This window comes from Coenobita brevimanus, chromosome 13 (genome assembly GCF_032717465.1).
Source record: "Coenobita brevimanus isolate Jiangsu-jjx chromosome 13, ASM3271746v2, whole genome shotgun sequence".
Taxonomy (NCBI): Eukaryota; Metazoa; Arthropoda; class Malacostraca; order Decapoda; family Coenobitidae; genus Coenobita; species Coenobita brevimanus.
This window is the reverse complement of record NC_136966.1, coordinates 38,079,254-38,107,133: the sequence shown is the minus strand read 5'-3', so window position 1 is coordinate 38,107,133 and position 27,880 is coordinate 38,079,254. Positions and strand designations below refer to the sequence as shown.

At 42.5% G+C, this 27,880-nt stretch overlaps 1 protein-coding gene across 1 annotated transcript; it reads left to right on the top strand.

Annotated features, from left to right (window-relative positions):
• LOC145416098 (pancreatic lipase-related protein 2-like) lies at nucleotides 1-27,880 on the top strand. The gene is made up of 10 exons (XM_080285193.1): nucleotides 1-114; nucleotides 7,832-8,115; nucleotides 17,211-17,424; nucleotides 19,242-19,406; nucleotides 20,274-20,408; nucleotides 22,436-22,566; nucleotides 22,992-23,124; nucleotides 24,505-24,625; nucleotides 25,506-25,709; nucleotides 27,582-27,880. The coding sequence occupies exons 1-10, from the start codon at nucleotides 6-8 to the stop codon at nucleotides 27,826-27,828; spliced, it is 1,743 nt and encodes a 580-aa protein (XP_080141319.1). The 5' UTR covers nucleotides 1-5; the 3' UTR covers nucleotides 27,829-27,880.

Here is a 27,880-nt window from a genome sequence, read left to right as displayed (position 1 = left end):
GCTCAATGATCACGGGGCTGAGTAACCTCCCTTTCATCGGCAATGTTCTGAGGGCAGCAGTGCATCCCATTTACAGGCCCCTTGTTAGCCCACTCCAGCGAAGGATCACCAATAGTAAGTTTTGTTGCGTGTATTTGTGCGTGTATCCGAGAGAGATAGGGTGGGAAGGGGGGACGGGGAACCTCATTACCTTTCCATTCGCCCAGTTTCTCTGTAAGTCTTCCAATTCATTTCCAACACCAACATTCCACGCATTCATCATTTTCCAAGTAATCTAGTCTGTCTTCTGTTCACTGTTTTGTTCAAGTTCCTTCAGCCAATGTAGGTTTCTTCAGTTAGAAGTTACAACTGTAGTCAACAGCTTTTACATTGGTTCGTAACTCAAAATCATACGAGATCATGATAACAACAACAGTAATGTGGGAAGGAGGGGGAAGAAAAACGCGTTAGGGAAAAGTGAATTATTCCCATACCGCTTCGCATACCGCTTCAGTTCCAGTGAAGAAGCGAAACCAATCGGAAATAATTTCACTGCTTACCCACGCTTTCTTGCACTTCTTTCCCACATCTGTCACAATGTCAAACCGGTAATGCTGGAAGCCCTGAAGTCTCACCTCAGTCATAAACCACTACGGTGAAAGAGGACTTCTGACAGCAAGGTACTTCTGCATATCCCCCTTGTATTATCGGCCTTAAAGGTTCCTCTTAACAGGTCGAATGCATATGATTAACTCCTTGCCTATATATAAAACTTTCTAAAACCAAATTTCATACGTAACATTCATCGTCGTCATCATCATCATCATCATCATCACCATCATCATCTCACTGTACACGCTGCCCAGCACAAGTTGTTAGTAGAAACCAGGAAAAAAAAAAAAAAAAAAAAAAAAGGATAAGAAAGTAGAGATTATCCATGGAAAAGAGGCAACACTCAATTCACCCTACCTAGATTCTTTACTCATAATAATAGTACCCATTATGAAGAGTTTGACACCTGTATAAGTAACTAAGATAACTTGTAATGTCAGCTGGTTTATATTGAATATTACTGGTTCTACGAAATTAAGTTTTGCAAATATTTTGTGACAGGAAAGAAGGGAAGACGGAAATGACGAAGGATATAAGGTTGAGACACAGGTGTAGGAAGGTGTGAAATAGTTAGAGCGGATACAGAGACGATTCATTAATAGATGGGGTCGTTTTACTAATTATGACTGCTGCTACCAGGCAGTTTTATTCAGTTTAGGAGGACCCACCCAGTTCAAAAGTACTTTCTAAACTGAAAATATTACTTAGACAGAGGAACAATAAAACTAAACAAAAGACGTCCTTGAGGTGAAGAATTTAAACTTTGAGCTAAAAAAAAAAAAAAAAAAAATCCCCGTAATAAAACAAAGAACTACGCATCTCTTAACTCCATTCAGTGCATCGAATGTGGTAAACTCAACACCATAACTTTCTGCAGTTCAGGGAAGAACCTTTCACGCCAAATGACGTGTCATCTGAGGAAGTGTACAGAACAACAACGCCAAACCGACAATTAAAAAAAAAAAAATGCATAATATACGGAAGATAGTGCTGTGTTTTCTATATACATTACTGGAAGAAGTCTATCTATCTTTCTATCTATTGCCTGACGCCTTAATCCAGTAAAGGTGGCCACAAACAAATCGCCTCCATGTCGCCCTGTCCCCCACCGTTTCACTGCCCTGTTTCCACATCACACTCAGGTCTCTCATATACCTCTCCATCTCATCCTTGGGATCCCCCTCCCTCTCCCCCTCTCCACCTCACTCAAATACACTCTCCTCGTCAGTCTCTCACTCTCCATTATCTCCATATGGCCAAACCACCTTAGTGAGTTTCTCCTAAAGCTTCCTATCACATCCATATCCACACCACAACGCTCCTTCACTTCCTCTTTTTTTTTTTTTAATAACAGAACAGAGGAAGGAAAAACAAATGAATAAAAAAAAAACAAATCAGTCTGTCTCTCCATGTGACTCCACAGGTTCCTCTCAAATAAATCATTTCCAATGCTCTCACTCTTGACTTCTGTCCCTCCGACGTTTCCAAGCTTCACTTTCATATGTTAGAGTTGGTATCACAATATTGTCATGTAGTAACTTTTTTCATTTCCATGCTCACTTCTCTGTTTCTTATCACTGCTTTCGGGAACCAGCACCTTCTTCCTTGTTGTACCCTTTCAAGCACTTCACGCTCTAAACTTCCATCCTCACTTATCACACTACCCAAGTACTTAAACGCATTCACATTTTCCATTTCCTCCTCATCCAGCCTCACTGTACAATTACTGACTTTACCTCTCTCGAAGACCAGACCTTTCCTCTTCCCTACATTCACCTTAGATTCCGTTTCCTACACACTCTCCTAAACTCATCCATCAAGCCTTACAGTTCCCCTTCGTCTTCTTTGAACAACACAATATCATCTGCAAACAACAGTACAGGGAGTTTCCAAACACAGCCCTCTCTCACTTGGGCCGCTCCAGCATCCACTGCGCTACCTTGTATCTCTTTTATAACCCCATCCATATACATTTTGAACAACCATGGAGACATGACACATCCCTGTTTCAATCCAACCTTCAAATAGAAAAATTCACTCAGTTCACTATCCACGCGCATTGCAGCCCGTAGCACCCACACACATACTCTTCACGGCATGCAACAACTTCCCATCTACTCCATATATTCTTAATACTTTCCACAATCCTTGTCTATCCACCCTGTCATGTGCTTTCTCCAGATCCACGAAGGCCGCATACAACCTCTTTCCCTTCTCTAGAAACTTGTCCACTAAAGATCTAAGAATGAATATCTGAACTACACAACCTCTTCCCTTCCTAAAACCTTCCTTTTCTTCTCCAACTAAATCCTCTGTTATTTCCCTAACTCTGTCAATAAGTATCCTACCATATACTTTTCCTACTACACTAAGAAGACAAATGCCCCTATGATTACTACACACTTCTTTTTCCCCTTTTCCTTTATTCATTCGTTCATCATCCAATCCTACATTGCCCCATGAGAAGCGTAGGAGCCCGGGGCTAGGCAAGTTGGTCCTGACATTTAAGATGCGAGTGGCGAGCCTCACTCATCCCTGTATGACATTACGTGAGCAATAAACCCCAACAACCTCTTCGATATAAACCTACATGGGTCCAATCCGTTTGGAGCGCTGTAATTACCCACTAAACCACCAGGCACCAAAATTTGGTTGTATGGTTACCATCCAGCATAGTAAATGGTTTCATGGTGTACAGGAAACCATCTGGCTTGTCACTCAGTGTAGAGTCACCCACAGGCAGATGGAAGAGGAAAGAATGAAGGAAAGAAAGACAAAAGAGGGAGTGTAAAGTCAACCGTAGGCAGAAGGATGAGGAAAGAATGACAGAAGAGGATGGAAGGAAAGAAGGATTGAGGAGAGGAAAGGGCACGTTTTTTCCCTTTTTCCTTTGTACAGGGGAATAATTATACCTGACTTCCAGTTCTCCGGGACTCTACCTTCCTCCCAGCCCAATCTGCACATCTTCCACATCCATTCTACTACTATCTCTCCTCCATGCTTCAGCATTTCACCACACACCCCATCAATTCATGAGGCTTTCCCCATTTTGACTTTCTTCATTGCTTCCACAACTTCCATCCTACTGATTTCTTCCTGTCTTCTCACATCTCCTTCTCCCAGCCATTCCCTAGCCACTGACTCTCGCATTACTTTCATTCTCTATGTTCAACAATTCCTTAAAGTGTTCTCTCTATCTGCTCACTTTTCCCCCCATCTCCACTAGTAATCTACCATTTTTATCTTTCACTCCTCAGCTAACTTCTTTGCCACCCTATCTAACCCTCTTTACCTCTTTCCAGAACACTTTCTTGCATTCCCTCCACTTTACACTCAAATTCCTTCCAAATTCCTCATCCACTCTCCTCTTACTCTCTCTTACTACTCGTTTCCTTCTCACTTCCTCTCTACAAATAACCCTCTCTTCCATCTCTCAACATCTTCCACGCTCTTGTTTCTCATCCACTCACTATATGTTTTCTTCTTTTGTGCCACAGCCTGTCTCACCTCTTCATTCCACCATGCTGAACCCCCTTTCGTCTTCTCTTCACCCCACACACCACCTCACATGCTGCACAGATTTCTTCCGTTATTACCTTGCACACGCCTCTGGAAGAAATGCTTATTAAAAAAAAAAAAAAAATGTCCAAGGAGAGCAATAATGTTTCGTTCATGGGAATGAAGGACAACTGACTTAACTAAAACAAAATAAAATATATAAATGGAAATCGAGAAGTAGGACTGATAGCCACGTCCCAGATTTCGAATGAGCGAGGTAAAGCATCATGCTCAACACTGAATAAAGCTAGCTTTTAAAATCTGAATGAAAGCAGGAAGTGTGTTATTGAGTTAACTATATGAAAACGCCCTCTCATTTTATCCCTTGACCTGCGACTGGCAACATTTTAGGTTTGAGTAGGAAAGAAGCAGAGGAAGAGCATAACTAAGCAGCAAACTCATGAGTATCAGATGAAAAACAGGTGTAAGAATGAAGTGGAAGAGCAGTTACAAAAAAGGGATTTCTTATTAGATTAACCCAAGATAATGACGTCTTTATGTAGTTTATGTCTGCTGCCACCAGACCATTACTCGTACATTCGGCTTAGGCGAGAGAGTCCCTTTACTGTGAAAGGGTAATAAAGGCCATATCAAACCTCTCCAGGTCAAAAGTCTATTGTACGCTGAATAATATTGTCTAGAGATACCAAGAACATAAGAAAGACGTCCTCGGGCTGAAGAAGTTAAACTTTGAGTAAAATCAAAATTTCTCAAAATAAACCTCTGAACAAAGGATTTGGTGAGTGCAGCAAGTGTGGTAAAGCCAGAGACATAACTTTCTGTAAGACAAGGAAGAACCCTTCGCGCCAACTGACGTGACAACTGCTGAGAAAGTGTATTGAACAATTACGTCACACTTACAGTCTAACAAGAGGAGGTGCCAAGGCACAGCAAACCAGTCCTCGGAAGCCATTTTAGTGCTGAGGTATAAACACAACAGGATATCTATACTCCATATCACCGAGGCTGGCACCATCAGTGATATCCTCAACACCTGTAGCATTGATAAGGGTTCTCATACCTTTTTGTTTTGCCTTTTATATTAGTTCTCAAGGTAATAAGCAGAGGTTCACTTGGTGCAAATCACAAACATGAACACTACAGGCACTGAGGACATCACTGATGGTGACAAACTTCGCGAAATGGAGTATAGTCAAAGATGCCACATATCAAATTTGGAGTAAATCTGGTGATAATTGACGATTTTATGCCCACTTGAAATTCTGGGCCCGACCCATCTGATATTGACCCCCCTACAGCTAACCTGGGGTGACCCCCCTGATGTAATGAGGCATGTTATAGAATGCAGATTTGAAAGATGCACGTTTAAGTTTTGGTTTCATGTAGATATGACGAATTTGAAATAGGTTATGACGAAAAGGCGATTTTTACCCGTTCTCGTGTGTTTGTTTGTTTGTTTGTATTTTTTACATTTTTTGGCCTTACAGCCTGGGCCTTGGCCCAGTTTGGCCCCAAATTTAATCAGGTCATCAGAGGGTCATAGCCCATCCTCCCTGTAATTCTAGTCAAAATCGCACCAGTAGTTTTCGCGTAAAGTTGTTAACAGACAGACAGATAAACAAACAAACACAAACAATTAAACAAACAAACATGCAGACACACCGTGTGAAAATAATATAGGGTAAAAATAGATACCGGATAATACAGACAGTGCTGGCAACACCAAAGGGCATACGGTCATAATGAAAAGGTTACTTGTAGCATGCACACCGCTGGTGATGGAGTTATTATATATATAAAAGAGCCGCATTATTTGTTTGTTTGTTTATTTGTCCTTCAATCCCGCCCAAACCAAGGGTCAGAGACCCCTAGATTCACATATATTCTGAATCAGGGCGACCCAAGCTCAGGGGGTCAAAATTCAGATCTGAGTCAATTGAGATCACCGGTAGAGTGTTCATCTTTTTGGCCCGGGCAACGCCGGGTACCCCTGCAGCCAAATTTTTGGCATGGAGACTCACATGACCTCCAGTTCGGATACAGGCTGTGTGAGGTTGACCTCCCAGGTCATTTGAGGTCACTGGTCGGAGGTCATTTGAGGTCACCGGTAATACATGCTCGAAAGACTGCACCAAGCAGCCCAATTTTTGGCATGGAGACTCACATGACCTCCGGTTCAGACATAGGCTATGTGAGGTTGACCTCCGAGGCCATGAGGTCACTGATCGGAGGTCATTTGAGGTCACCGGTAATAGTAAACACAAGAAAGCAGTGATAAGAAACAGGGAAGTGAGCATGGAAGTGAAAAAGTTACTACATGACAGTATTGTGATACCAACTCTAACGTACGGAAGTGAAGCTTGGACGTTGTTGGAAGGACACAAGTCAAGAGTGAGAGCCGTGGAAATGAGTTATTTAAGAGGAGCCTGTGGAGTCATGTGGAGAGACAGGCTGACGAATGAGGATATAAAGGAGCGTTGTGGTGTTGATGTGGATGTGATAGGAAGCGTTATGAGGAACACACTGAGGTGGTTGGGCCATGTGGAGAGGATGGAGGGTGAAAGACTGACGAAGAGAGAGTATGTGAGTGAGGTGGAGGGGGAAAGAGGGAGGGGGAGGCCGAGGATGAGATGGAGAGATGGGGTGGAGAGGTATATGAGAGAGGGGGGTGTGAGTTGGGAGCAGGGGAGTGAAATGGCGGGGGACAGGGCGACTTGGAGGCGATTTGTTTGTGGCCACCCCAAACGGGATTGAGGCGTCTGGCAATAGATAGATAGATAGATAGAAGAACTAGTGGGCATTTCGGGCCCCTCGCACTTGCTCCTGCGGAGGGCTCTCGCGCTGCTGTAGCTATTGGCAAAAAATTCTACGGAGATCCTATGCCGGGTGCCGAGAGCAGCTTTAATGTGATCGCTCATTAAATATAGGAAAAGTTTTTCAATCGTGATGGGACCAAGTTTTTTCACATCAGCGACTTTTTATCAATTTTTGTGCCAATTTTGGTGCGATTTGCCCAAAATACACACACACACACACACACACACACACACACACACACACACACACACACACACACACACACACACACACACACACACACACGGCTAGTGCTATAGTAGGCTATATTAGAAGTGCAGACAAATACTGTGTGTTAGTCTGCCAAAGCTGAAATAGAAAGTTCCTGGATCTTATAATCCCTCATCAAAAGCATAAGAGGTACATGGTCTTTCTGGAGTAGAAAGAAAGAAACTAGAACAAATAAGATTAGTGTTCACCTTTTTTGGCCCGGCAACGCCGCGTACCCCTGCTAGTATATACATATTTTTTTCTGTGTCCGACTCTGGGCATAGGCTTCACAGCCTGCTCCCAAGGCTCAACGGTTCTCCTATATACCATACACCTCCACATGTCACCGTGTCACTGTTAATAAAAATAAAAAAAAGCCTGCCTCCATGCAAGCCAAAGCCTTCAAAAACATAAGCGTGAATATATGTTTAATCTGATGTAATTATAGTAGGTCTGATGCATTTTGGCCGTTTCATCAACTTGGCGATGAAAATTCATGTAGAAGACGTCTAAAAATGGATATACTGTTTATACACTAAGAGTGAATTGCAACTGCGAAGGTGAAGGTCATTTCCTCTCTTTAAAAAAATGCAATTGTATGCTAACACATTACTGTATTTAAATTCATTCTTCTTACCTGTATGTCATTTTTCAGGGAAGGGCGAAGATGAAATGGCAGAGCTGTGTTTTGGGGAACTGGGCTGCCTCACTATGACCAAAGACTTCTTCCACCCGATCCACCGGCCCTTCAACCTGCCCCCCAACCGACGGGAGGAGGTGCAGGTTGTGTTCACGGTGTTCACGCAGGAGGAGAGGCAGGGCACGAGGGTAGAGGCTCTGCAACTGGCGGACATTCTCAACACCACCTTCACCCCCACCAGGCCTACCAAGATCCTCATCCACGGCTTCCTGGACCACACCGGAGTTACGTGGATGCTGGTAAGGGGAAAGTAAGGCGTGATGAAATACTGACGCTGACTTTCACTACGACACCGTATTATTCACTATGCCGTCAGACGACTTTATTTCATTTTTACAAAGCACCTCAAATGGAGGAGGGATTAGTGATGAGTATATCTCATTCCTTCGGTTCGAAAAGTCTACTTTAAATTGAGCATAACGTATGTGGATAGAATAAAGTGTAAAATAAGTCACCGAAATGTAGGGGTTAATTGGTGCTGGATGAATTGTGTACATGTGAGCACATGATCATGGTTTGAATGCCACAAAGGGAAATGTGGACGGGCTGTTGATATACTAATGTTTATATGTACTGGTCAAATTAAGTACAGAAGAGCACATGACAAGGCTTTGGATGCTGGTAATGAGAAGTACAAAGGCTGCTGAAATACCGATATTACTATGTGCTGCATGAATTATGTATGAGGTGGACCCGACAAGGGTTTGGATACTGCTAGAGAAAATGTATAAGTGATGCTGAAATCAAATCAGATCAAATGACGCCGTGTTTTCTTTTAATCCCTCTGCTACGATAACGTATTTTCTTTTTCTTTTTTCTTTTTCTTGCAGTCTCAACACTATTTTACATGGCTTGGGAAAGACTTTTCGAACTGGAGGCGTTACAGCCGTCATTAATCCTTTCACTACCAGGGTGCTTTCCTAACCTGAATAATATTATCCGGCAGCAGCAAGAAGCTACACAAATGTCATCGTAGTGAAGAGGCTCAGTAATACCATAACTGCGGTCGGCCATGGTACACCTGATGTGACTCGATGCTAAACCAAAGACAAACTCCAGCTGTCTGCTTCTTAAACAGTTGCTGGAAGCTCTTGGGGGGGGGGATTACAGATGTGCAGTAAGATCTGGAATGTTGTTAGAAATTTAGCTTGAACTTTAACTGTTTACGTGTGACTGAATGTATCTTTCTGATGTTAAATACTCTGAATGAACTGTGTACGGAAGAAAACATAATATGAGTTTGGCAACCCCCCCCCCCTTTTTTTTAAAATATGATCGTCAACAGACTGGGAATCTGACAAGTACTGTTATGTGGGGAGCATGCATCAAGAAACATAGAGAACCTTCAAAAGGTTTTTTATATATGGTTAGTCTAATCTTCAAACGACCGTAAACTCAAACTTCATTCCACTTGCAGGACAACAGTAAGTCCCGGAGCTAAGCACTAAATTCTTTGGCGACCGAAAGTTTTGGGAAAATTATAGTATAAGGAAGAAACAGGAAACAGGAGATGAGTTTCCCTTAGTGTTCCATACAGTTTTTCTTTATTAGCTGTACAGTGCTGTATTCTATCCCACCCTGGTTCTTATTTACTTTACGTAGCTTTAGTCCATCCAATCCCGCCTCTCTTCAGTTAATGACAGTGCCTTATTCCATCCAGCGTTCTGTCTTTACTGAATCTGTGTTTTATTCTATATAATCCCAGCTTCATATTTACGGTACAGTGCTTTATTCCGAACCATCTCACAGTTCTTCAATTAATGAACACTGATATGTTCCACAGTGGCAGGTGGGGTCGCTCACCATCCACTCGCTAGTGATGCTTTCGGGTGACTGCCCTTTCCTCACTTCCTTCCTTCCTTCTTCTTCTGTCTCTCTTTCCTTCATTCTTTCTTCTCTCTGTCCACGGGTAGGTGGGGTCACCCACCATCCACTCACAATGTAGTGCTGTTCTCGGGTGACTGCGTTTTCCTCTCTTCCTTCCTTCTTTCTTTCCTTCCTCTTCTGTCTTTCTTTCCTTCATTCTTTCTTCTTCCCTCTGTCTATGGGTGACTGTACACTGAGTGACAGGCCAAATGTAGGTTTCCTGTACACCAAAAGACCATTTACTGTGCCGGGTGGTAACCATATAACCAAACTATGGATCCTGGTGGTTTAATGGGTAATTAAGGTGCTTCTGGCAGATTGAGCTTAAATAGGTTAACATCCAAGGTGTGGTTGGGGTTTATTGCTCACGTAATGCCACTCAGGGATGAATGAGGCTGGTCACTTTCATCTTAAATGTCAGGACCAACTTGCCTAGCTCCGGGCTTCCACGCTCCTCATATGGAAACACAGGATTAAGTGATGTATGTATGTATGTACGATATATTCCATCCAATTTTTATGTATTTGCAGTACACAATTTTATTCTGTCCCATCCCACTGCTCTTCAATAATTTTATAATACTTTGTTCCATTCCACCCTGCCACTTTGCATCTACAGAACAGTGCTTTAGTATTTCCTTAATGTATAATGTAACAGAAAGGCTAAATGTTGGGTAATGTAATAATGCAAATACTAAATGCTGGGCAATGTAATGATGGTACTAACAGAAATGACGTGATGATGGTATTGTTGAGAAAGCATGATTTGCTAGTTAAAGGATTTCTCTTTTATGAAGGCGGTTTGGGTGGTGCCTCCTAAGATCTCACACCGCTAGCTCTGTTGCCACATCGCCGCCACACACGTGCTTCTCTCCCCCCCTCCTCTCTCTCTCTCTCTCTCATATTTATATTTATATTAACTACTTCTGTTTTTATTTTCTTTATATTTTTCTCTTGTTTTGAATTTTGATGGGCAAGCTTCCATGGCGGGAGACTGACCAAGTATGAGCCGCACACACAAGGCTATCTCCTGTGTCACTCCACCAGACAACGTTGCAAAACAATTCTGACAAGTCGTACCGGATTTATACTCTACTATTGTTTTTTTTTTATTATTACATTTATAGAGAGTATTTAAAATTCATTTATAAGTAGTTACTAACTTAAAATACGAGAGAGAGAGAGAGAGAGAGAGAGAGAGAGAGAGAGAGAGAGAGAGGTAAGCAGGCGTAATTACATGTGTGTGGTGGCGGTGATGTGGCAACAGAGCTAGTGATGTGAGGTCTTAGGCTGCCCCACCCAAACTGCCTTCATAAAATAGAACGACTATAGGTAGTTCACACGTTTCTCAGTGTTTCTGGTATTTTACCGTTGCGTGTGAGAGTTGCCAGTTTAGCCTGCTATTGTAAGCGTAGTTATTTCATAGGTTGTACATTAATTTTTGTGCTCTTTTTCTCAGTGGAACCCCGGAATTCGTACGCCTCTCTACTCATACAACTCGGTTTTCATACAGCTTTTTCATGCAAAGATTGCTTCAGTTTTTGTATGGCAACCCGTTATTCGCACTAAGAGACGAGGAGTTGTAGGTGCCACATAATCGTCAGTCCTGCTTTGTCTTCCGCCAGCTACGCATCAGTCATACAGGCTCCATTAAATTTTGTCATAAATTATGTATTCTTGTTAGAAAACTGTACATAATCATGGGCCATAAGAAAATCAGTGAGTCAGCTGGAACTAAAAGAAAAGCAGTGAGAACAACAAATGAACTGAAAAAAGAACTCATTGCAAAGTTTGAAAATGGAACCCATGTCTCCGATCTTGCCATTCATTATGGTATGGGAAAATCTACCGTTTCATCCATACTAAAGAATGGATTAATGCAAAATACATTAATGGGAAAAAATGATTTGGCTTTCGAACAGTTCGCAACTCGTGCAGCCTCCAGGAACGAATTGTGTACGAATTCCGGGGTTCTACCGTATAAAGATTTATTTATGTGATTGCCTGTTAAATTATGTAATTTAAGTTTGTATGCTAACTAATTTCCAGTGTTATGTAATGTAAGAAAACTCTGGCATGTTTTGGATGTCTCCGAATTGGTAACTGTTGTAACCGTGCTCCCTCTCTCTCTCTCTCTCTCTCTCTCTTGCTCTCTCTCTCTGGAATACACCAGAGCTGTGGAGAAATGTAAATAATTCTAGAACAATGCAAGCCTACATAAGGATGGTGAAGAGACGAGAGCGAGTCAGTTTTCAGTTCAGTTTGAGGGTAGTGCAGTGTCAGTGAAGTGTCAATGAAGTTTGCATATTTTCGGTACTTGTGAAACGGTGACGTGTTGTTGGCAAACAGTGAAGTGTTATTGAAGTTTGTATATCATTGGTACTTGTGAAAATAGTGAAGTGTTGTCAAGCACTAAGTGTAGATGCAGTTAGTAAAGTTTGTATAGTTCCAGTGCTTGTGAGAATAATGAAGTTGGAAAGCATTCAGTGTAATTATCTGGAAAATAAAGACAGTGAACTTAAGAAGACAGTGTTATTTACAAAGCCTCAAATGATTTTGTGTAGTGTACACCTAAAGGTTAATCATAGGAAGAACAACTCACTGGGCAACGTCCTTCCTGTACTGAACTACTGCTGTTGAAGCCTGTGGCAGTGTGGGATGGGGACATAACAGTGGTGTCAGGAGTGTGGATTATTAAGGACTGCAGTGAGTCTATCCTTTGACTTGGATGCAGAAGGTGTACAGACGAGAGGCCAAGCTAGGAGGCATTGGTGGGCGCAATTATGATGCTATTACAAGCACAACTACAGCCACAGAACGGAAGACATAGAGAACTTAAAAGACACTTACAGGCACAAACTAATGAACTCAAAGAACAATTACAGGCACAGAATGAAGGACAGAAAGAAGTCAAAGAACAATTACAGGGACAGAACGAAGAACAGAAAGAACTACGAAGTATATGAACATCTGCAAGAGGCATTACAGGAGCAACAGTGGGAGTTACAACTGAGGATGCAAGGACAGCTAAATGCTTTCATGGGGGAAATGAAGGAAGACCAGGAACAATTGAAGGAGGAAATATATGCTGAGCTACGGCAACAGAAGTGTGAGGTAAGCAATAACGTGATGGAGTTCAGACAGCTTCTAGATGACCAGCTGAAGTATGTAGATGACAAGCTGAAGATTAATGAGGGAATAGTGACGGATTTCAGACAGCATATAGATAACCAGCTGAAGCATGTTGTCGACCATGAGAAGATAATTAGTGAGAGAATTGAGGCTGTAGAGAAACAGTGCACTGCTGAGCCTCAGGACAGCGTATGGTGACTCTTGATGGATCCCAAGCATCTAAAGGTAGCATTGCAGCATTGAATAATAAGAAATGAGAAGTTTAAAGTCCTGGACTTAATTATGATTCCCCAGTTTTTAGGCCCCAAACCAATGAAGTGCATGGCTATAACGGAGGTCCAGTTAAAAAGAAACCTTAGGAGTTGCATGGTAGAGTGCATTCTGAGTTACTTGCTGACCAGAATGACTGGAATGATAGGCAGAGGTCTGTGCAGCTTGCTACTAGCCTTAAGGGTGCTGCAGTGGAAATTCTGGGCCAGATGTCAGTAGAGGAGAGGAACAGTCATCAGTCTTTAGTTTTTTTTTTGTGTGTGTGTGTCCGACTCTGGGCATAGGCTTTATAGCCTGCTTCCAAGGCCCAGGAGTCCTCCTACATACCATACACCTCTACATGTCACCACTTCAGAGCTAACACCCACCGTCCATTTTGAATACATGCTAGGGCTGTCTCATACAGGACTGGTGTATTGGTATTAGCGAGGGTATTTTTACGACAGGTCGGCGGGACTTTTGGTAGATCAGTAAAGTCTGATTTACTGAAATTCAAATCCATAAACTGTTCCCTGCTCCAGCGGGGATTTGAACCTGGGTCCGGTAGGACTGCAGGCCACCTCTCTACCGATTGAGTGCTGAAGCACAGATACAAGACCATATACTAGACTGAGGTTTGCAGAGCAAGATTCGGGAGCCATGTCCAGGCTATAGCAGCTCGCTCATGACCTGGAGAGTATGGCTACAAGGTGTACCCTGGAGCAGCACCTAACCTGTTGGCTATTCTTCTGAGGGATCAGTTCATCGATGATCTTGATAGTGCAGAGTTGAAAGTGCAAGTGAAACAGGCACAACCCAAAAGCATGCAAGAACCAGGGCTCTAGAATTCGAGTCCCATGTCAGGTACAGTATGTCCACTTTTCAGGCCGGTCATAGTGCAGGATTCAAGGCAAGAATGATGCAGATACATGAAATGGAAAATTTTGAAGGAAGGGGCTAATACTGTGAAAAGCCAGGACAAGAATGGAGCAGTGCAAGGAAACCCACGATTGCAACAAACGGGTGTTGGACATGCGGTGAGCTGGGACACTTCAGCCATAAGCGTCTAAATGAGAAGGATAAGGGTAAATTAGTGAAGGCTGGTGACAAGAGGCAGCAACAGCCAGTTTTTCCCAAGAAGACCCACCACTGAGGAAATGCAGAAGAACCTTGATGAATAGTGTGTGAGAAGACAGAAGAACAAACAGCAAACAGTGTAGTAGGAATGGGAATCTTAGCATGAAATGCTGCTGTACTGCAATGACCGGGCAAGCGTCAGATGCAGAAGGCCTGAAGAAGATGCAAATGGAGGATGCAGATTTACAGCCAGTGCTAGAGTGGCTGCAGTGGAGTACAAAGTGACCATCCTGGGAAGAAGTTTCTGGGTTAAACCCTGCAACCAAGAGCTACTGGAGTCAGTGGGACCTTCTGCGTTTGAACAACGGATTACTGGAGCGTCAGTGGGAGACACCCAATGGCCTCAGCAAGTATTGGCAACTGGTGGTTCTGAAGAAGATGAAGTCTAAGATTTTGGATGACTCCCATAACCAGATCATTACTGGGCACCTGGAAGTAAAGAAAACTCCAAGCTTGCTGTGACAGAGATTCTACTGGATTGGCATGTGTCAGGATGTTGAAGAGTGGTGTCGGGCCTGTGATGTGTGCTGTGCCAAGAAGGGACCCAAGAAACGTAGTTGAACCCCTTTTCAGCTGAACCAAGTGGGTGCACAGATGGAAAGAGTCGCGGTGGACATTGCTGGACCTTTGCCCCTCACTGAAAGAGGAAACTAGTATATATGTGTCGCCATGGACTACCTCACAAAGTGGCTAGAAGCCTACGCCATCCTTGGTCAAGAGGCTACAACTGTTGCTCAGGTGTTGGTTGATCAGTTTTTCTGTCATTTTGGGTTGCCACAAGAGCTACATCCAGACCAGGGTAGAAACTTCGAGTCTGCTGTGTTCTGTGAGTGTTGCAAGTTAGTGGGGGATCAAGAAGACCAGGACAACCCCACTAAGGCCACAATCAGATGGGATGGTGGAGAAATTCAACTGGACCCTGGGACAAGAACTGGTCAAGTACGTTACTGCATAGAGGGACAAACGGAATGGGACCAGAAATTACCTGTGTTGTTGATGGCATATTGGTCTGCATCCCATGAGTCTACCAGCTACACTTCTGCAAAACTGATGTTGGCCCATGAGTTACGTTTACCCATTAACTTGTTAATAGGTAGACCACCTGGCGAACAGCTGCCTAGAGACACCTCCAGCTATGCAAAGCATCTTCAGGAAAGGCTGGCTGAGGTACATCATCAGTTGCGAGGAGCCCTCAACTTTTCAGGAGAGGATGAAGTGCAAGTATTATGCCAAGGCACGTAAGGTGAGCTTCAAGAATAATGACCAGATTTGGTTATACAATCCTCAGTGAAAGAAGGGACAGTCACCGAAGCTGCAAAGCCCGTGAGACGGGCTGTACACTGTGTTGGACTGCCTATCAGACGTAACATTTCGGATTTGGGAAGGCAGGAACTCTCGCTCTAAGGTGGTGCACATGAATCGTCTGTGGCAGTACCATGGGCCAGAACAGAACAACTGGGACATCCCCGAGGAATTGTGCTCTCTTTCAACCATGGATTTTGAGAAGGGCCAAGGAGCTGAAGTGCGAGAGGGTGGTGACAGTTTCCCAAGAGAAGAAGTGCATCAGGAAGAGGACCAAGACATTCCAGGAGGAGTGGACTGTGTGGAGGAGCAAGGACGTCGTCGGAAGCAGCATAGGAGAAGACTTAATAAGTTGAAGGATTATTTTGTGTATAATTAAATTAGTTTGTATTAAGGACTATGTTTGTATATATTGTGTACTTTTGTCGGGACGAAAAAAGGACTAGGGAGGGGGTAGTGTTGAGAAGCTGGATTAGCTAGTTAGGTAGTCCAGATGTTTCTCAGTGTTTCTGATATTTTACCGTTGCATGTCAGAGTTGCCAGTTAGCCTGCTATTATGAGCGTTGTTATTTCATAAGTTGTACATTAATTTTTGTGCTCTTTTTCTCTATAATGTTTTATTTATGTGATTGCTTGTTAAATTATGTAATTTATTTTAAGTTTGTATGCTAGATAATTTACAGTGTTATTTAATGTAAGAAAACTCTGGCATGTTTTGGATGTCTCCGAGTTGGTAACTGTTGCAACCGTGCTCTCTCCCTGGAGTACACTAGAGCTGTGGAGAAATGTAAATGATTCTAGAACAAAGCAAGCCTATATAAGGATGGGGAAGAGGCTAGAGCAAGTCAGTCGATTTTCAGTTTAGTCTGAGTGTGGTGCAGTGTCAGTGAAGTTTGTATATTTTCGGTACTTGTGAAACAGTATATCGTCGGTACTTGTGAAACAGTATATCGTCGGTACTTGTGAAAACAGTGAAGTGTTGTCAAGCATTAAGTGTAACTGCAGTTAGTAAAATTTGTATAGTTCCAGTGCTTGTGAGAATAATGAAGTGAAGCTGGAAAGCATTCAGTGTAATTATCTGGAAAATGAAGACAGTGAAAGCCAATGTTTATTTACAATGCCTCAGCTGATCTTGTGTACTGTATCCCTAAAGGCTGACCATAGGAAGAAAAACTCACTGGACAACGTCCTTCCGGTAGTGAACTACTGCTGTTGGAGCCTGTGGCAGTGTGGGACAGGGACGTAACAGTATTTTACATGCTGTATAAAATAATGTGATTTTAATAACGTATAGAAAGGTTAAATGATGGTACTGCTCAGTAGTGCACAGAAAAGTATAATGATGATAATATCATTTAATGCAATAGGGAAATCTGATGGTAAGGCCAAATAATGTATAGAAAACGTTGATGGTAATGCTAAATAACACATAGAAAGGCTAATGCTGGTAATGGTAAGAATTGTATGATATAATGTGCTCAAGATAATAATGCATAACAATACTACAAAGTAGTGTACTGTACAGCAGTGATACGATGATTCAAATTAATGTACAAAAAACAATGTGGGGATGGTAATGCCATATACGTACATGATACTAAATTACTGGGTGGGTAAAGCTGAACTTAAAAAATAATTACTCCCACAGGACATGGTGAGGGCGCTGCTGGCTGCTGAGGACTTAAACATAATAACGGTGGACTGGTCGGCAGGGTCCCAGACACTGTACTCGCAGGCCACTGCCAACACAAGACTGGTGGGCCTCGAAGTGGCGCACTTAATAAACTGGCTCAAGGAAAAGGCGCAGCTCGACCCAAAGGACGTTCACATCATTGGACACTCTCTTGGTTCTCACACAGCAGGTAAGATTATTTCTCATGTGTGTTAGGCTCTGTGCATAGTCTTGACAACCTGTCCTCTAAAACGTACCAGCCCTCCCACAGTGTTACTTTCACATATCATCGCTTTGATACTAATACCCATGGTCTGAGTCAAATACACATCAATGAATTTTGTGGAAGACCGGTAAAGTTTGTTTAACTGAAATCTGAATCAGCAAGATGTCTTCTCCCTCAGCCTGGGATCGAACTCTTTTCCCTTCAGACAACAGACCACCTCTGTAACCACGTGATCACCAGTTCTCCCAGTGCCTACTCATTTTGGTTTTACGCAGCAAATAGGTTCATAAATATCACCTCGCCCTCACGTCATTGGACACACACATACTATTACGCACTCACGTCGCTGGGTACTCGCATAAGTGGGAAATCATATCACTGGACACTAACATTATTTGACATTGATCTTATTCTCACACAGCAGGTATAAATATTAACATATTCATCACGTGTGTAATGATTGCCTCCAAAGTACATACATTCGGGGCAGGCGGTGGCAGAATCGGTAGAGAGGCGGCCTGCAGTCCCAGAGAGGCGGCCTGCAGTCCATTGGGACTGCAGGCCGCCTCTCTACCGAATCCCGGCTGGGGCAGGGAACAGTTAAAGGATTTGAATTTCTTGAAAAGCAAACTTTTCTGATCTACCTGATGACCCGCCGACATGTCATACAAGTACCCCTGCTAATACCAGTACACTAGTCCTGTAGGAGCCAGCCCTAGCATGTATTCAATAATGGTGGGTGTTAGCGCCGAAGTGGTGACATGTGGAAATGTAGGAGGACTTCTGGACCCCAAGAAGGACTACTGGGACTTGGGAATAGGCTCTGACGCCTTTGCCCAAAGTCGGACACATAAAAAAAAAAAAAAATTGCTTGCATCTGCAACCATCTGAATTATTTATGATGAAAAATAGCTAATAAATTCCGTGCACCACACTTACTAACAGCTTGAGTGCCGAGACATGAATTTAATGTTTTTCTCCTGATTACACCAATTACTTGCATTACATGTTTTCATCTGTCATCAAAAATCTATCCATGAAGTGACCAAAGAAGTACCAAATTGCATAGATCGCATCCTAAATTCTAGACGAACGGTGCTGAAGTACTCCAACTGTAGAAGGACTGTAATTATAGTTTCAGTTCAAATGGCAGATAACTCTCGCTGGAATTATGTCAATTATTAACTGCATTCAGCCTTCTCATTTGTCAGACAGAACTGCTACTCCTAGTTCTCACTTACTTAAAAATCCCTAAATCTTGTCTCTGGCTCATCTATTGCAAAAGGGTAATTTGCATCACCACTGTCAGCACAATGACATTTTACCTCAGAACTCTCAGCAAAACACATTTAAATATATAAATGACATCCCAGTATGGCGCTGACACAAATCAGTTCTGATAACATCATGTAAGTGAACAATATCAGTTACACAACGGTGGAACCAAACACTTTCCTGGCATTTGACAGGTCTAATTTCCTGTGGTAATTTCAAGGTTGTTTAACTACAGTACTTTACATTCATCGATCCAGCATCTTTCACCAAAGGCAAAATATATACTGATCTTCCATTTTACTATGTACAGTCATAGAAACAGGTATCTTCCCAAGATGTTATGACTAGGCTACATAGCAGAAAAGTCGCATCTGAGGCAAGCATTAGTACAGATACGACTTTCATTGTGTTCTGCCAGCTATAAATTTTCTTTAGACCGAACTGAAAAGACAGCCGTTTCTTTTACTACTGTGGTGGTGTTTGAGTGTGCGTGTGTGATGATGCAGGATATGCTGGAGAGCGGGTGGCGGGTCTGGGCAGGATCACAGGGCTGGACCCCGCAGAGCCCTTCTTCCAGTTCATGCCGCCATCTGTCCGCCTCGACCCATCAGATGCTCTCTTTGTCGACGTCATCCACACTGACATTGATTCTATACTAAATCTCGGCATAGGTACGTATGAAATACAGTATGAATCTAGATGATCTTAGAATAAAATCTGCCTGATCATCATCATTTGCCATTTGGGTATTTCTTCACCAAAGTAGGATCTTGAAATATAGGAAGGAAGGAACAAAAAAGGAACAGTCATAAGGTCCAGAGTGAAACTGGCCACACATCTATTCATTCATCATTTAGGCCTTTGAAATCCTCCGCTTTACCTCTCAGGCTAACTGTCGTCAGATTTATTTTTAGTGTTTCATTTATGTCCGTGGAAATGAGTCACTGCACAGCTGCCAAGTTAAAAAATAGAACGTAATCCTTAAGCGGATCCCAATACATACTTCACCTTTCTTTATCTATTCTTAGTCAGTTATTCTGCTTTCATAACTGTCATGCCATGCCAAGCATAGTGAAAGCAAAATTTTATAACGTCACAAAGTAGGCTATTTCAAAATTCTGCCTGTATTAGAAATCGCAGATGTAGACAGTCGAAGTATTATCTATACGAATAAAGTAGTTAACCACAGCTACAACTATGGTAACAATTCACAAGAAAGCTCACTGTTGTACTGATGAACACGATATAACATAAGTTTGTGAACTACTGTTAAAGATCTTCATTTAGTTATACAAACACCCCTGAACTCACTCGCTATCCTCTGAAATGGTGACAGCGAACTGTAGCAGGGGGAAACTTATCTCTGTAGTTTGATGGGTTCACAGTCAGATGAACCTCAGGTTACCACTACATTCACCACTGCCGCTGGCATTGCTGCTGTTTAGCACTCATAGACACAATCATGCAATTAACACGGGATAAATTACATAAATGAAAATGTAGTGTGCCTTTAAATGACGAAAAGTGTGGTTGTACAGGCGCAGGGTATGGGATGAGGCAGGCGTCTGGCCACATTGACTTCTACCCAAACGACGGCAGGAGTCAACCAGGGTGCAACTCCCTCGCCCGCATCCCGCTCACCGCCCTCACTGACGGACTCAACCTGCTGGAGGGTAAGTGGTAAGGGCATCAGGTAAGTAGTAAGTTCATCGTTGGCATCGGAAAAAGTTGCCTTCTAAGTGCCTTTGGAGATTTCGTAACAAGTCTTCCGTTGCCAATTATTCTGCACAGTACACCTAAGTGGTATTATCTTCTTGTATGTCGTTGATCCAAACTACTGTTTTTCCATATAAAAACAGTCAAACGCCTTTGTCAGCGAGGTAGGAGCGAGGCCATTTAAATCCGAAACCATTGAAATGTCACCTTACACCCCGAGGATGCCTAGAGTATATTAATTGCTATTTACCTACCAAGTTTCATGCCTTTATGACAAACTGTCTGGCCTCCTGATATCCACCCCTCCGAATCCTATCTCCCTCGTGAGGACAGGGTCCATATGGCCAGGCTAAGATGTGGGGATCATCCAGCCCTCTTAAGTTACCAGAAGAGGCTGGATGACTCCGTCGCTGATGCATGTCCAGAATGCAACACAGCACCCCATACTATTAAACACAGTCACCTGCGCCAACAACACAACATACACTCCTTGAGAGCTCTGTGGGAAAGCCCGATCTCGGCCGTGGCCTTAGGGACTCGGGGCTGTTCGGCCAGACTGCCTAGGGAACAACTACTATGATTACTACTACTACTGTCTGGCCTGTTGCCCTCTTTTGAAGATTTTCGACAAGCTGCACTTGGTGCGTGTCGTGTCCCACGTGCACCGCATGGGTGTGATGCAACCTGTCCAAAACAAATCTCAAAGAATTGGGCTATCATATGGTGCAAACCACGCAGTGATCAGCCCTGCGGTTGCTGAGATATAAACTTCTCAAACGTGTTACGGTCGAGCCGGGTTGGGCCGTTCATATGTGAGAAAATGCCACCACTTGACAAGACTCCTGAGGGCTTTGCCCTCTTTCGTAATAATATAAACAGTACACAAGAGGATGTCGAAGTGTCAAATGCAAAAATGATAGCTAAGGATGAGGTGCCACGGAGCTTCCCATGTCACCTAGAATACTGCCCACATCTTGATGCAAATTGTTCGATCGTGTATGCCAAGTCCGAAGCTGGAAGAGCACCTTTTTCACAAGGTCACTTTCGAGGCCTTCCGTTACTCACTGTCACCAGCATTACGTGAAGCAATATTAATCAAAAGCTCAGAACTTGGCTCAGTGGAAGGTGGTGTTTTTCTTCCAACTACAGTATTAGACAGACATGTGCAATCGGACAATAGGCATCAAGGCCAATTCAGACCTCAGTGTGCTGAGGCCCTAACTCGGAAAATGCTACTTAAGTGTCGATTTCAAAGTACTGCAAGATGCTGAAATGCAGGAATTATACCTAAATACTGAAATCAGAGTTAACTGTGAAGATATAAGTTACAGACCAACTAAGATCCTTTTCATGTATCTTCACAATTAACTATTCAGTATGTGGGTATATGGGTAAGCTATGTAGCTTACATAGGGATGAGACCATGTACAGAAAAGTCCCTTACATAACATTCACTTGCTGTGACATTCAGTGCTGGTAAAGAAACAGTGTAGCCTGTAACATAAGAGAGTCAGCAGCTAAGAAGGCAGAAGGATTGCTGACGATATATTTACCCTTTCAGTTCGCGAGGTATTTCTTAAGATGTTGAATATAATTGTCTGGCAAAAAGAAATATAAAATAAAGTTGCGATTTCAAAGGGGTTAATAGAAATTCTATCTCCTCCACTTCCAGGGGCCAAAGGTTGTAACAGTTAAATAAAATCGCCCGGCAGTAACAAGAACTAAAAAAAAAAAAAAAAAAAAAAAAAATTGTGGAAGGGTTAAAAAGGAATATTTGTGTGAATTATATAAAACATAAAGTAATAAAACCGTGAGCAGGTCGTGTACTTTCATATACATATATATATATATATATATATATATATATATATATATATATAGTCCAGGGTCAAAATCTGAACAAATATGAGTGATTCATCAGATATCCTTGGTGTTTTATACTGACAGTTCAGATTACATGCTTGATAAGGGCCTTCTTACACAGGACTGGACGCTGCTCAGAAAGAATTCGTCGCGTGCCATCACAACCGGGCCGCCAAGCTGTTCACGGACTCCATCCACTCCTCCTGTCCCTACACCGCCTTCTACTGCACCTCGTATAATGCCTACATGAAGGTGAAGCTATAGGTCGTCCAGCTTAAACTGCCATTTTTTTGTTCTCCTGCAGCGTAATTTAAATGGCTCAGTGGTCAGAGTGACAGTCCTAAGGCCCTACATTTTTTCCATAGCACTTCTTCATGACAGCATTATTCTCGTGTTAAACTCTTGTAACAGCTAAGAGTTTAGGATGAAGAGCTTGTAATTTTAGCACTAGTTAAAGTAGGCACAATATAGTGTCATTATGTAGATACCTTTAGTAATTTTGTCAGGATATGGGTAAGTTCATTAACTTGTTACAGTAAATGCGAATCACTCTTTCAAAATTTTGCAAACACTCACAATGACTGAATTATTAGAAGGATATTAATAGGATTCCTCAGCGATGTTTTGCAATCCAGAGTGAATCCCGGACCAACGTGGACTAAAGTGTGTGACCCCAGGGCTCGTGTGTGACCTGTGGGGAGGACGGGAACCGATGTGCCCGCCTGGGGTTGCGAGCGGAGGCCTGGGCTGGCAGCAACCTCACTAACGTGCCCTTCTACCTCTCCACCACGCGAGGACCACAGTATTGCTGTTAGTACCCTCATACATTCACCCTCTACATCATTACACTGTTTAACTCTTCCACTGCTAGGGCTGGTGTTGGAGAGGGACGACTCACGTAGTGGCACCGATAAAACCGAGCGGCTATGCTGCCTGGGTATACAGTCGCCCATCAATTCTCTCCCTTTCCCCTGAAAGAAGGATGTTGAATTGCATGAAATGCGCAACTTAAGCCTAGAGTCCAACGGGTTCACGTTCAGATAAGCCTGCATTAAAACAACAGTAACGAAAACAACAATTACTACGATTACCACGGTTTCCCTCAACTGCATAGTCTAATGTTAGCTTACAAAATTCCTGGGTGTGCCAGTGGTAAAGAAAGAGTTGGAGGAGGTAGTTTCTTACCTCCACCAACTCTTTCTTAAACCTCTGACAGCTAAAATTTGTCCAATTTAACAAAATCTTCTGGAGTTAGTCAGAACATAAAATACCCAAATGCACCAGCAGCAGCGAATGATTAAGTCACTTCTTGTTATCCTTTCAACTACGAAAGTATTTCAGTTCTATTCGCGTTATCTTCAGACTATTGACTTTCATCTCCACCTCTCCACGGCGCGAGGACATTACTGCTGTTAGTAGCCTCACACATTCCCCCACCAACACCATCACACCGCTCAACCCACCAACAAACTGTTGGTATCTTTAATTCTTCTGTTGCTAGAGTGAAGCATATTAACCCCCTATGGGTTCGGGGGCCTTGTGATTCTTAAGTCATCTAATGATTTCACTTGCCGTACCCAAATTACATTTGGTCCCCTCTCCCCACCCTATCCATTCATCTTATGCAGTACTACCCACGCTCCTCCACACAAACCACTCGAGTGCTGCAGCTCCAGGCACAAGAAAAAAATACTGAGTCTGAACGCACTTCATACTTCAATGCAAATTTTTCTTTAAGGGCAGATTTCATGCTCATTTAAGACATACAAAAACCCGCAGCAGGAGATTAACATATGCAGTAAATACATCCTAAAAGGGTTACCATAGAAGAAAAGAATAGTTGTGAGGTACCAGGAATATATGAAATGGACATTCTTGATGACTGAGGCAGTTTAAAACATATTACGCTGTTCATCGTTATTGTCAGTCATGAAAGTATTGCAAACTTGCACAAAATTAGCACATAATTTTGTAAGAAGAGAATTAAAGGGTTTATATGAGTTTGAAGGTGGCAGGAGGAGTGTCAGTCCAAGAAAGGGTGGATATATTAGGTAATGAATGTATAACAAAGTAAGGTATGGAAACTAATGGGACTCTGAAAATGACAAGCGATCGAGGTAATGATAATAATGTGAAATGCCTATAGCCATATACCCAATGTCTATGCTACAACATGCCCTCCCGTTACAGTGTACCATTACTTACTGGTGGTAGAGTTGGGCAAAAGCGGTAGGGGCAGCCTGCGTGGAACGCTGAAGGTGTCCATCATAAGGGAGGATGGCAACATCGAAGAGTTCGACCTCACGCCGCGGTATGCTTTGTCTCTCTCTCTCTGAAATATAAGTATGCCATAAATATCCTGCAACCTTTTTCACAAGCTCTTTTCACTTCCTGTACACTGTGTTACTGTATTTGTACACACATCTACCACTCAACAAACAAGTCTGCTTCACCATTCGTTGAATATTCTGATATATGTTGTGCCTTCTTGATTACTTATTTACATTGAATATTACCAATCGAGCCAGTAGATACAATTCATAACAGTTTTTGCTGTGGTACATTTGCCCTCAGAGTTTTCTGGAATATTACTCATTTACAGTTCAGTGTATTCTCGTCACGCCTTTTTATCATTATTTAATGCAGTACTGCTTCCGCCCCATTCATATATATATATATATATATATATATATATATATATATATATATATATATATATATATATATTTCAAAGCATTTTTTACTTCTGCCACTGAAACATTCTTATTCACCTCAATCTTCCTTTTTGCATCACCAAAATCAGTCATACTGACCATTGTTCTTCCCTTGTCATTTCCTTTTCATCAGATTTTCATAACCTTTCCCCATTTTCTGTTTCATCTGTGTGCATTTTACCATTGTTATCCTTCATATTTAACCCCCCCCCCTCCCCCGCAACTTCCGATTTGATGGAAAAGACTAAAATGGGCTGGACCGAGGGGCTGGAAATCCCATTCTGCGTGTAGGGCCTTAAAAAATGTGGAAGTTGAGGAACGTGCTTGCATACGCTACCCTAACAAGTTGTCAGGCACAACAAATTTGTCCTATGCACTACATACCGGGATTTGAGATGGAGTAAAATGAGGTTCTGTCTTGATAAGCTTTGGTCCAAATGAGATGTCTCAGTAGTAAGATAATCTTGCCATTTGCAGTGATCCAATAAGGGTGAAACGTGGAGGGTCGCTGCAGTTCTTCCTGGAACACAACGAAGACCTGAGCTCGGCAACTGAAGCTCTGGTTCACTGGACCTACGAGGCTGATGTGTTCGACCCGTTGAGCTATTGTGTGCTCTTCTGCGACACCAGCCTCCCCCTGGCCAGGCTCTCATTCACCAGTGTTGACATGATCCCTGATACGTAAGACCAACAGATGTATTCAATAATATCCATAGCCGCCAAGCAAGCATATTAAGTAATAGGTACCTTTATAATCCAGTATTATTCGTCAAGTTGTAGTGTGAGGCTCTGAGGCTGTTTTACTTCGGCTGAGCTTTTACCTTATTCATCGCCTATTACATGAAGGTCTGTTTAAAATGAAAATCATTAATCACGGCAATCCACAATTCCATTAGATAATGAAACACCAAGCAAGTGAAAACCTGAGTTCGATAAACATGCCGCACCTAGCCTATACCCTACCGTTATGTCCCGCATTAATCAGGGACTTCTTTGACCAATACGCCTTAATATTAGGTAAGCAAACAACATCACGCGAAACGAGTATCAGTATTAGCCTATGAGTCCTGAATTACACACTATTGTTTATTCATTACAGTTTCAGAGAAACCCAGTACTCTGGTAAATAAATCAGCAGAAGAAAAATATAATATTTGAGAAAGTTTTGAATTTAATAACAAATAGTGATTAGAGATGTTACTGAATACTTTTTCTTCATCCGTACCTAATCATCTTACTTAAATATTAAGTAATTATCCTAATTACATCTGACAGTTACGTGTAACACTTGTATAGATAATAGGTACTATGCAGTGTTGCCCACAAACATAGCCACACAAGGCACGTGTTTGAACTGAAATTCATGAGACCACATTGTTCTTCAAGAAGTACGTATAATTTAGCCTAAATTATCATTTTTTGCATATAACCAGCAAGATTTTAAGTACAAGACGTAAAAGCATATTCCAAAGATGACATTAAATCTGAGACCTGCCAACTGCATACAGTTTACAGTTTCCACTGCCAAACTCCTCCCCACACTTCGTAATGGGCAATGGACTCCATATTTTGGATGTAAGGAAGATTGGGACTTTACCTGTTGATGCCGAGAGTGATTTGTACAACTGTGGGTGGTAGTGCTGTATACGGTAGCTCGATGGACTTACAAATAACAACCAGACTTAGTAATCTCAACCACTTGAATCAGGTGACGTCTTTCAAATTTATATCATACCACCACCTGACGATTTTAATCAATGTTTTGTTCATCCCGATAGTGCCTGGGATCATTCCAATTCGAAAAGTTTATCTTAAGACGAATAAAACTCTGGATATAAAAACAATAAAACAAAATACGTATTAGGACCGGAGGGCTTAAGTATGCTTTTGTAACATCCATATTTTACTTGATCAATATTTTGATAATGAAAACGTGACGGAAAGCACAACCCTCAGAGTGGAAACACCACATACTCGTGTGTCATGGGATAGTCTTTAAAACAGGGAGAAATCTGAAAACCATTTTTATTAACAATGTTCCCCCTTTCTTCATCTTTTAAACCGAACAAGAAACAAAACTGATAGGGGTGTGCAGTGTGACGCTTGTAAAACTCTGTTCACAAATTACCCGATCTGCTTCCCCTTATCTGGAGAGTAGGAGGGAAGGTGCTAGGGATACAAGGTGGATAGGCTGAAGAGGGCATATTCGTAACTGTCTTATTAATGCTGATGAATACAAACTATGTTGCAGCTGCACTGGAAGCACCACCTTCTACTGCAAAGCCTCACTGACTGTACGGTTATTGATTGACACTATTGTCCCTGGTCGACAGCCAGAGACAATATTAATTGCGTTTGTTCGACTGCCACATAATTATAATACCGAATATGATTGTTCAACAGCCACAGATATTGCTGAATATGTTTGCTCGACGGCCATAGAGAATACTGAATATGCATGAACCAAGAGTCGCTGATAATACTAAATACGCTTGCTTGACGAACATGCTGCTTCACCAGCCATAGATAATACTGATTATGTCTCCTCAACAGACAAAACACCCTGGGACGAGAAGACAGGACGAATGAGGTAGTGATGTGCCACAAACAGGGTCTGGGCGTGGTGAACGTGGCTAGTGAAGCGACAGTCAAAGTGGTGTCGTCCCCTGCATGCCTCATCCCCACCAACGACACCTACACCAGCACCACATCCATCAACACCTTCAGCCCCCAGAACATCACCGCTGAGCTAATCAGTGCTGGAATCGCCTCAATAACATCTATGCTGTCCATTCGATAGGGGCCAACGTCGTCCTACACAATGCTCTCAGTTCTGTGGCATGGGATCGTCT